This window comes from Oncorhynchus mykiss, chromosome 25, assembly GCF_057628025.1.
Source record: "Oncorhynchus mykiss isolate SJ-2025 chromosome 25, ASM5762802v1, whole genome shotgun sequence".
NCBI classification, from domain to species: Eukaryota; Metazoa; Chordata; class Actinopteri; order Salmoniformes; family Salmonidae; genus Oncorhynchus; species Oncorhynchus mykiss.
In genome coordinates, this window is record NC_143046.1 from 38,588,109 (window position 1) to 38,600,180 (window position 12,072).

Consider the following 12,072-nt stretch of genomic DNA (forward strand, 5'->3'; position numbering starts at 1 on the left):
TAAAAAATTGTACAGTTTAGAAAATAGTAAAAGTAAAGAAAAACCCTTGAATGAGAAGGTGTCCAAACTTTTGACTGTTACTGTGTATCAACTGTAGCTCAGTAAAATCAGAAATTGTTGCATGTTGCATTGATATTTTTGTTCAGTATAATCTGTAACACTGTAAAGACATTGATTTATTATAAAAGCTAAATTGTTGATACGAATACCTGTCATTAAAATGACAAAGTCATGTGTGGAATATTAAGTTTCTACATTGTGTAAAGCACTATTTTGCTATTGAGATGCATGGCCTTATTTCTATTACAGCATATTGGATGACTGTCATGCATATTCAATTCACCCAGCTCAATGTAACGTTGATAGGTTTAGGCCACTACATGACAATTTTCCCCTATACCCATCATGAGGTTGCTACGACCTAGCCTATGAATTAACGTTTACAACGTAGGTACATAGGTCGAGAGAATAATGGTGATTAACGAAGGTGACAGTGACACATTCAATACAAACGCTGACTGTTGTGTCAATTTGAAACTGAAAGTTATAAAATCACACCGGTTTGAGCTTAAGCTGCAGGAACCACTGTAGAACGATCACACCCGTGTGTTGGTGCATGCCAAAAGGTTAATGTTTCACTATTTAAATGTTTATGAAATTCACGGAGAAGGATGGTCCTCCCCTTCCTCTTCAAAGTTGTATATACTGCTAAAGTTAGCCAATGAGGTAACATGACTGAACAAAGTGTTAACAAAATGGTTAATGACGTGAGCCACAATAGGAAGATACAAATGTTGTGCTGGTAATATGGGTCAGATCTTTTGATCTGGTTGGTCTAGAAGCAAGCCGTTTTATCTGTGGTAATGGTGCAACCCTGACACTAACTCATCTGCACTCACTTTTTCTCTCTAGGGCACTCATAATAACAATAATTTGATGGGACATTAGTGTCATGGCTCCCAAAATAAAACGAATGGTCGCACAGCTAAATATTTAGTTGCAAATCCAACCAAATTGGTTGTACTGTAGAGCCCTAGTCACGTGTTTTTTTGTTGGTGTAAATACAGCACTACGGGAAAAAGCGGGAGGTGTTAAGTCCAGCTGTGTATTTGGATTAATTTGCTAGTTAGCTAAGTGGACGATTTAATCTGGAGACAGGGCATCATTCACTAGTACTTCTGCCAATTTTGTTAGCATTCTGGTAATAGACGCCCAATTGGCTTTTTTGTGTACTTAACCGCTACTACAGTAAATCCTGGGATGAGAGAAGGACGGTATGATGATATGAAAATCTGGCTACCACCCAACCCTAAACGCCCACTACAACGCCCCCGCCTGACCTACCACATAAATCCCATTTTGATCCAGAAAAAACGTTGCCACCGCTGATGAAAAAATGCTGGGGGAAACACTACAGAACGCAGTGATTTCTGCTAGATGGGCCAGATGCAAAGTCAAAATTGACTATCGAAAGAACAAAAAAAATGTAATGTTTGGTCTTAATTTAAGGTGAAGTTTAGGCATTAGGGTTAGCGGTGTGTTTAAGGTTGGGTTATGTTTAACATCTGATTTTAAAATGTTGTGGTTGTGCCAGCTAGTGACCACTCTGCAGAGCTGCCTTCAGAACCAGATTCATGTTAAAAATACTAACCTGCTTGATTTTCTGTTGATAAATGTATCTACACTCAAGCTGGGCAATGTCCACATGTAGCCTACACCTATAGGGATTTTAGTAGTTCTGGGATTTATCCCCCGGGAAAGATCTTACAGCAGACATAAGGAGAGACGAGACACAAATAGACAGTTATAGAATATTGTGTTGTAGGACAGCTGAGCAGACTCAAGGTGTTGTAGAACGAGTTTCTTATGAAACACATTCCAGACCCTTGTCCTTTCTATTTTGGAATAACTGATAGGACAGGCTAGCCAGCTGCCGCTATCCCCAAGCTATGCTAGCTAGCTGCTCTCAGCTTGGCTAAACACAAGGTCAGCGCAGATTTTAGCCTAAACATAGAACTGAATTTGCAGACCATCAAGATGGCGAGTCAGCCAGGAGGGGAGAAGTCCTCAACTTAAAACCTTATCTCCATAGCAAAGCTAGTTTAGCTTACCTCGCCATCACTACTTACTAAAGCCCTTGTTTGTTGTGATTGAATGGCAAAGACACACCTAAGAAACACCAAACTACATCCAACACAGCTCTCGTTTGGCTTCAGTCATGGCCGCTACCATTTCTTAATGAGCAATATGAAAAACGAGGTCAGTTCAGTCCCCCTTTAAAAATGGAGTACAACTATACACGATTAATCAGAATTTTAAACTGTATCTAGCTTCCCTCCTCACTCATTCCCTGACTGACCTACAGTATATGAAGCCCAGCATGTGAGAACAGCTGACGTGGGGCTCCTGTAAAACATAGAACTCCTTGTACGCTATTTTTATTCATTAGGGGGGTCCCTGAAGAATTTGCTATCACAAAAAGAGTCCCTGGCCTAAATACGTTTGAGAACCACTGTTCTAGTGGAGCAACAGACACATTGTTCCCAGACTGCTGGGTTGGTAGTCCTGCCACCCTGGACCATGCCAAAAGTGAGGATAAATTGTTATTCTTTGGTGTGTGGGGGCTGCTGGATGCATACATTGGAGTCATGCCTGTGAAACACTCAGATATATTCAGGAAATCCATGGTCACAATGGAAGTTGTAAAACATAATTAATCAGAATGGCAATTTCTGAATATAATAGTCTGGGTTTGATAACTGGTCAATGATTGAAAGACAACATATGCTTACATAAAATCAAATGAAATTTGATTTGTCACATGCTCCGAATACAACAGGTAACAGCAAAAATCAGCAGTGTAAAAACCTTTATTTAACTAGGCAAGTCAGTTAAGAACAATTTCTTATTTACAATGACGGCCTACACCGACCAAACCCTCCCATAGCCCGGACGACGCTGGGCCAATTGTGCGCCGCCATTTGGGATTCCCGATCACGGCCGGTTGTAATACAGCCCAGGATTGAACCAAAGTCTGTAGTGACGCCTCTAGCACTGAGATGCAGTGCCATAGACCGCTGCGTCACTCCTCCCTGAGCTACTCAGAGTAGAAGATGTTAAGGAGCCTTTTAAACTTGGCACTCTTGTAGAGCTTGCCATGTGGTAGCAGATAGACTGCTCTGCCGGGTGACTAGAGTCCTTCACAATTTTGTGGGCCTTCCACAGACACCACCTAGTATATACAGTTGAAGTCAGAAGTTTACATACACTTTAGGTTGGATTCATTAAAACTGTTTTTTCAACCACTACACAAATTTCTTGTTAACAAACTATAGTTTCGGAAAGTCGGTTAGGACATGTACTTTGTGCATGCCAAGCAATTTTTCCAACAATTGTTTACAGAGATTATTTCACTGCATCACAATTCCAGTGGGTCAGAAGTTCACATACACTAAGTTGACTGTGCTTTTTAACAGCTTGGAAAATTAAATAAAATTATGTCATGGCTTTAGAAGCTTCAGACATCATTTGAGTCAATTGGAGGTGTACCTGTGGATGTATTTAAAAAGGCCTACCTTCCAACTCACTGCCTCTTTGCTTGACATCATGGGAAAATCAAAAGAAATCAGCCAAGACCTCAGAAAAATTGCAGACCTCCACAAGTCTGGTTCATCTTTGGGAGCAATTTCCAATCGCCTGAAGGTACCACATTTATCTGTACAAACAATAGTACGCAAGTATAAACACCATCGGACCACGCAGCCGTCATACCGCTCAGGAAGGAGATGCGTTGTGTCCTAGAGATGAACTTACTTTGGTGCGAAAAGTGCAAATCAATCCCAGAACAACAGCAAAGGACCCTATGAAAATACTTGTGTACCTATTTCCTCCAGTATCTATATCCACAGTAAAATGAGTCCCACATCGACATAACCTGAAAGGCCGCTCAGCAAGGCAGAAGCCACTGCTCCAAAACTGCCATAAAAAAGAGACTACAGTTTGCAACTGCACATGGGGACAATAATCTAACTTTTTGGAGAAATGTCCTTTGGCCTGATGAAACAAAAATAGAACTGTTTGGCCATAATGACCATCGTTATGTTTGGAGGAAAACGGGGATGCTTGCAAGCCGAAGAACACCATCCCAACCGTGAAGCACGGGGGTGGCAGCATCATGCTGTGGGGGCGCTTTGCTGCAGGAGGGACTGGTGCACTTCACAAAATAGATGGCATCATGAGAACGGAAAATTATGTGGATATATTGAAGCAAAATCTCAAGACAGTCAGGAAGTTAATGCTTGGTCGCAAATGGGTCTTCCAAATGGACAATGACCCCAAGCATACTTCCAAAGTTGTGGCAAAATGGCTTAAGGACAACAAAGTCAAGGTATTAGAATGGCCATCACAAAGCCCTGACCTCAATCCCATAGAAATATTGTGGGCAGAACTGAAAGTGTGTGAGCAAGGCCTACAAACCTGGCTCAGTTACACCAGCTCTGTCAGGAGGAACGGGTCAAATTTCACCCAACTTATTGTGGGAAGCTTGTGGAAGACTACCGGAACATTTGACCCAAGTTAAACAATTTAAAGGCAATGCTAACAAATACACTAAATTAGTATGTAAACTTCTGACCCACTGGGAATGTGAAAGAAATAAAAGCTGAAATAAATCACTCTACTATTATTCTGACATTTCACATTCTTAAAATAAAGTGATGATCCTACCTGACCTAAGGTTTAATTGTCAGGAATTGTGAAAAACTGAGTTTAAATGCATTTGGCTAACGTGCATGTAAACTTCTGACTTCAACTGTATGTAGGTCCTGGATGACAGGAAGCTTGGCCCCATTGACGGACTGGGCCGTTTGCACTACCCTCTGTAGCGCCTTCCGGTCGGATGCAAAGCAGTTGCCAAACCTGGATGACGCAACCAGGTCAGGATGCCTTCGATGGTGCAGCTGTAGATCTTTTTGAGGATCTGGGGACCCATGCCAAATCTGTTTACATCTCTTGAGTAATTAATATTCTGTGAACATTTAGCATAGTGACCAATCCCTCAATAACCAGCTCTGCTCTTCTTGTACCAAAGCAATGCTACTTTGTTCCCTTCTTTGCAAAACGTAAGCACAGAATCAACAGCAAAATGTTGCATCTGCCTCTCCCAATCCATCTCTATATAAGAAACCATTGCTGCGCTACTTTTTGGTACTTGTTCAGGGTCAAGCTCCTTGTCAATCAATTGCAAGGCAACGCCCAAGCCCGGCGTATTGACAGAACAAGACACTTTCAAATAGTTCTTTGAAAGGGGGCGATGACATCTGCAAAAACTATGTAGACATACCCTCCAGAGACGGTAACCAAGGTCAAAATTGTAAGTCTAATGGAATTCAGTTTACTTTCAAAACAGCCAATATCCCCACAGACAGCTTAAATCCATTCAAGTGCAGGGCTGTTCCAGCAATGTACAAATCCTCAAACACAGCTACAGGTAATCCAAATGTATTCAGTTTGGAAGTGCCAATATGAGCTGCACTCGAGACGAAGCCACCTCAAGAATGATAACGCGCTAATTACCCAGTAGTAATGCACTGATTATGCCAACAGCTATATTTACATTCTCTCATTTAGTCATTTCAGAAATGCTTTCTCCTCAATACATTTTCCAAGGAAATGTATGCCTAGACCGATGTAATGTCTATTTTATGTATGTAACACAGTAGTTACATGTAGCCTATTTCACCTCAATGTTTTTGAATATGCCAATGGATTACGTCAAGTGTGCGTGGCAATGAGCACATAAACCACTGGCCGAAATGCAGCTGAGAAACAAGAGAAACTTGAGGAAAAGATGCTGCAGAGTAGTAAATGACAGGTATTTGCACTGACAGGTAATCCTAATTTGAGACAGACATACTCATGTCTAGACTGTATCTCCTCTCCCACTCAATGTCAATGTTAGCATTGGGCTATTTACAGTGGCACGTTTATATGACCAAATTTATGAGCTCTTTATATTGTCTCCTCTGGGAAACTCTGTGCTTGGACTCGGTGCTCATTTCCATAATGAATAGATTTTCAGCTGTAGGCCTAATCCATCGATGAAATAGCTAAAGAAGTGCTCACTATATTCCATGTGCTGAAGCAATTGTAGGCAGCTGATAGCAGTAGATTTTAATGAATGTTATCTAAGAATCGCTCATGAATTGATTTTTCCAATGAGGCATTTCATTTTGCAGCAGATAAGGATTTGCAGCAGATAAGGAAAGAATGTTCTTGGGATTGGTTGGCTCTGTCTCTCCAGACAGTTATTTGGTCACTGGTTCACAGGTGGAAACAGACAAATTGTTACATTGAAATGGTTCAAGCTGAAAACAAAAAATGTATTACGTACATGTCACTGCTATTCATGATTTACATGAATCCATAATTGGCATTGACAATCAGTATGCTGGCTATAGTTTAGGCCTTGACTGGTAGATGAATTAAAAAGTTGAGAATCCGCAGGTGTTCCCTACCACATAGTATAGCAAGATTATTCCACACATACTATTTAAAGGACACGGAGGGCATTTATTGTGATACTAAAAGAAAAGGCACACACATTACGCACACCTTTGGCTGGATGGGTGACACTCCTCACAGGGACATATCGATGACAATGTCAAGATGTTTTGAGCTGCATACTGACCTCAAGACGGCATTGATTCTGCTGAAAACAATAGGTCCTTCCAAAGTATCTGGGGCAATGTTGATACTGCAAATGAGAGAGAAGCTACTGCCTGCCTGGAGGCTTTCTCAGCCAATGCAGAGCTTAAAAAAAAAAAAACTGTGACCCAGTTCCCTTGAGAAACTCCCTCTTGCCTGAGGAGAATGTACACTCGCTGCCCAAAATGACAAACAGCAGGCAGGCGGTGGCATGCTCGCTTGCCAAATTCAGTGCTCCGATGTTCAAGTTGTACTGACAGCAAAAATATAGACACTGTTATTCACTGTTAGTCCTCACTTGAGACTGAAGTGGTGTGGGGGAAATAAGTCTACATGGACTGCTTGTGGCGACGAGACAGACTGTGTCTCAGCGCGGGAAAGCGCTTGTGTGGTCAGTATATTTTCAGGTATATTTGTATTGCAGTTTCATTGCAAGTTACTTTAAGTAAAGCATCATCCAATTAGCTTTTTTTTCCCTCAACTAGACCGTAGTTGTCAGTGTAGGACAACTACTATAGTGTGAGTAACTGTACATTAGTTATTTGTTAAGACTTGTCAATTTACAACTTACTCTAACTGAAAACGACTTTTCCCAGAGAAACTTATATTATTAAAGGATAACTGTATATTCCAAATCCTTTTGGTGCCATGTCACCAGTTTTACAGCTATACCGTAATTTCCAATTAAAATATAAACTACTATGGAAACCATTTAACACAATAACAGACTGGCAATGTGAATCCAAGCTGCCAAGCTGGTAGCTGCCAACAGCATGGGCTAACAGCTATATAAACCACCCTAGTAAGTCAAGCCAGCAAATGTTGGGTAATAATTGCCTGATAGGGAGAGGCGTTACTTCCTAAACAGAGCAAAACATGCAATACGCTGACTTCAACCAATCCCACGCAACACAAAAGACTATGGCTTTGATGTGAGGAAATTATGCTTGGCTTTGTATGAAACTACAGTAGAGTAAGTAAAAAAATGACATGGAGAGGTTTGGTCAAATCTCCAGATATATATGGGCTAGACTAGAGGGTGACTTGAGATTTGCACCAGTAACATGAATTTTGATGCAAATATCCATTGACATCAATGTATGACATCAATGTATGAAACTAAAGTTACACTTCCATGTACACATTTCAAGTCCCAAGTTCTCAGTCTGTCACGAACAACTATACCACCCCATGTTTTTCTCCCATTATGCATGTTGGTTACAGATTGCCTGTTGACTTGTTCTTATTGGGACCTTTTGAATGCACACTGCACTTCTCTATCCCCATTCCCCAGACATTTCACGTGTACATGTGAAAAACTGCACATTTCCCTATTGGCCTGTGAACCCCGAGTTAATACGTACATGCAGGTGGCGGTAGAAATGACTAGGCAATCAGGATAGATAATAAACAGAGTAGCGTGTGTGAAGAGTGTGAAAGTGTGTGTGTGGGGCGTCAATATGCATGTGTGTGTGTGTTGTGTGTTTGTGTGTGTTGGAGTGTCAGTGTAGTAAGTGTGAGTGTGTGGGTTGAGTACAGTGAGTTTGCATAGAGTCGGCGCAAGAAAAAAAAAAAAAAAGGAGGTCAATGCAAACAGTCCGGGTAGCCATTTGTTTAACTGTCCAGCAGTCTTATGGATTAGGGGTAGAAGCTGTTCAGGAGCCTTTTGGTCCCAGACTTGGTGCTTCGGTACCGCTTGCCATGCAGTAGCAGAGAGAACAGTCTATGACTTGGGTGGCTGGTGTCTGGCTGACCAAAAGATGATATCCTATGTATCAGGTTACCTAATAATCCCCAGTTTACAATTGGCTAATTAATCCCTCTCCCCTGTAACAATTCCCCATGTTGTTGCTGCAAATGAGAATGTCTTCTGTCAATTTACCTGGTAAAATAACAAACCAATATCAAATTGTGGCTGAGCATCAGCAATCAACCACACCAGAGCTCTGGTGAAACGATTACCGCTAGCCAGGGCCTTTAATATCATTCCATGTGTGGCCACTGTTTTAAGAGCAGGTTTTATGGTTCAACAGCCCACTTGTTTTTCTCCATGGCCAGATTGATTAGATGGGGATCCTGGGGCGAGGCTTTGATGAGGGCCCAACGGAAGGACAACACTTCCTGCCCTTGACCTCCATATGCTAACAAGTACTTAAATTAGAGATGAAGTGGTGAAGTGAGAGGTTTCACTCTCACCAAAATAGGCCCAATGGGTTTCTATGGGCTTAATATGCAGACCTATGCTTGTCGCCTGCCTATTGTTAGGGCGGAGACATGAGCATCTCATCATTATATAAAGATCTCTGGTTAAATGCAGATAGAGGAGCCGCATGCAGGAATGTGAAATATGCAAATGAGCTGTTTGGGATGACGGTAGAAGAAGACGACTACTAAAGCTTAAAGTAGAACAGAGTGCCATATGAACTGCCACAGCATGAGGGGGCTCTGCATTAGAAAACGATTTTGGGTTTGTAATGACTTGGTAAGGATGCTGGTAAGTGTAGAATAAACAATGTTTTAGAGAAAGTGATTCAGTATCAGTGTAAAGCAAAAACCTGCAAACTGTTTACATAGAATACATTAATGATGGACAGAGTACATTGCAAGGTCGAGTTGTGTATGCTTCATCAAATAATGTTAAATTAACTGCAGCACTACCTAGGCGAAAGCGCATAGGCTATTTATGCACTTAAGCATGCACACACATAAACCTCATCACAACAACAAACAGCTTGATTCCAAGTTGCACATACTGGAAAGATGTGCTTCACCATGTTTTTTTTTATTTTACTTTAAAACGGGAAATGTTTTATTTGACCGTCTAAATCAGTGGGGTTCAAAGGGTAAGTAAAATGACATCATCTGGAGTGACTACCACTGAATGAATGGAGCCTTTTATGATCATAGAGAAAACCACTCAGGTCCCCCCTTAAAAAACACACATGGTCACACTTGAAAAGGTCATTTCCACTTCCTATCCCGGATAATGCTGCTTGAGCTGAATAAGATATGTATTTATTGCCGTTTAAACTCAAGCAAGATGTAGCTTAAACCTGCTCCTCTTACAAAATCACATTAGTTTATGAGCAGCAATGGATGTGTGAGACTCAACACCTTTATTTTCCAACTCAAACCATGTTAAAAGTGACAACTCTACACACACACAGTCCAAAACACGCAACTTACCGTTTTGTTCCTTTAAACTTGGTTGTTGGAATTTGCTGATGTGACTTGATTCAGCTTCTGAGCCATGTTTTTGGAGAAGCGACACAAGTAGGATGAATAATGGAAGGATCATTTGGATTAGTGGCAGAAGGCGATTACAATGCACTGTTCACGGGACGTTTTCGTTCACTACGCACAACAGTTGTTTGGACGACACCAATGCTGTTTTGGAGACATTTTGTAGCGGACAAACGCAGAGTAAAATCCACATAACCTCATTCAAAAACGGAGTCCTTTGAGAAAAACAATGTACGTCATAAAAATCCTGTAATGTCCACAATAAGAAAACGTTGAAACTAATGGCCGTTATGCGCTAGTCTTATTGGTTCGGATGCGCACCTGTTGCTTTTATGGAAAATTGGCTTGGACGTTAGAAAATTGCTGCTGCGCTTTAAATAATTTCCATATCCAGCTTGAGGTTCCATCAAATGAAACAAATGAGTTACATATTGAGTGAAATATTTCGTAAATGCTGAAATGTACAACTTATTTTTTTTGCCCAGGGAGAACTGCGTTACTGTAGCCTGCCCGCGACGTTCAGTTTCCAAAATCAGTTTCCAAAGCAATTCCAGTCCAAAGATTAGTAGGCATTAGAATAAACTTCACAGTCGTCGCAGATACCACGAGCGTGCAGCGCAATTTGATACAATTTGTAAAGTGGATGATATTGCAGAGCACACATGACTCCAGTTGTTTGGTGAGGTTGCTGGAGACTGGAACTATTAGCTGTCGCTAAAACCAGGACTACCGCATCTGTATTTTTGGAGAAGCAGACTGCCAACTGACGACCCAACAGGTGCTATACATAAGGAAACTTTTTACCAAAGGAAACTCCCCAGGAAGTTAACTATTTAGTTGCTGCAGCTCTCCTGTTGCATGGTGTCTGAATAACTTACACTCCCCACATCTGCGAAGTCATTAAACAGATTTTTCTGTTATTTTTTTCCACAAGTCCCTGACAAAGTACGTCTACAACATCAAACCATGTGGGTCCATAATGTGTAATGCATTGTACCTGTATTAAACTATTATTTTCATTCTTATCAAATGTAAATTAGAGAATTAATCTATATTATGATCACATCATAAATTAAACACACCAGATTTGCATAAATACAGCATCCACAAATGTCACATTAGAGTCCATGTAAAAAAAAAAGGCTATGTTAACAAAATAATGCTTGCTTTAATGCTAGTTCCTTGTGATATCATGCCATTGAGGGTTAATATCATTTTAGTATTGGCAGAGGCACTGTAGGCTACAGAATAACTTTCCCATTTCAACAATGTGAATACTGTAACACAACCTGCACTCGTTCCTTAATCTCGCCATCATTGCCCAGAACGTTTCATAACGGGGGCGGCAAAAACAATGCCTAATGCCTCTTTGGGGAACTGTTTAAGAACGCTCAATTTGTCATATCAAAGCTGTAGACGCCACTGTTACCATTCCCCCTTATGTTCCCAATTTCCACTCTGCAATACAAAGCTGCACCTCATCATGTGCATTTCATGTGGTTACTCTCATCTCATTGTCAGTGTAAAGTGTGTGTGTCCCTGTGTAAGTCTACCAGCAGACAAAACAATCAAAGGAAGTTGCAGACACATTGAACCAATTCACCAAGACAAATGACGCAATGGCAGAGCAATTTAGCCTTGTCTCACATTTCTGAGATATTACAGCCTCAAAGGAAGGCGAAAGGAAATCTTAAAGATGGCTCCACCTGAAAGGTTTTAATGTTTTTAATCCAACATAATGGCGGATAAGAGATTGCATGACTGTGATACACCGGTTGCTGTGTTGCCCCCATGAAGAGTGGCACATAGAGGTCCTCTTTTGCCTGGTTGCAAGGGCCAAGTCCCTTTGTGTAAAGGAGAGTATAACATTCCACCCCTGCAAAAGCCTGCAGCAGTTGTCAACACTTCACATTGTGGAATCTCTCTCTCTCTCTCTCTCTCTCTCTCTCTCTCTCGCCCACACACGCACACAATCAAGCATGCACACAAGCAGACATGCAGCCTCTCGCGCACACAATCAAGCATGCACACAAGCAGACATGCAGCCTCTCTCTCTCTATGTCTCTCATGCACATGCATATGCACACATGAACACAAACAACCTATCTCTCTCTCGTGCACACA

At 41.3% G+C, this 12,072-nt stretch overlaps 1 protein-coding gene across 1 annotated transcript in view; it reads right to left on the reverse strand.

Annotated features, from left to right (window-relative positions):
- Positions 1-10,854, reverse strand: part of LOC110505128 (platelet-derived growth factor C) — an 88,587-nt gene extending 77,733 nt beyond the window's left edge. Inside the window, exon 1 of the mRNA XM_021584116.3 lies at positions 9,892-10,854. Coding sequence (XP_021439791.3) covers positions 9,892-10,003 — 112 coding nt within the window. The 5' untranslated portion in view covers positions 10,004-10,854. The remainder of the gene's footprint in view (positions 1-9,891) is intronic.
- Between the last annotated feature and the right edge of the window lie 1,218 nt (positions 10,855-12,072).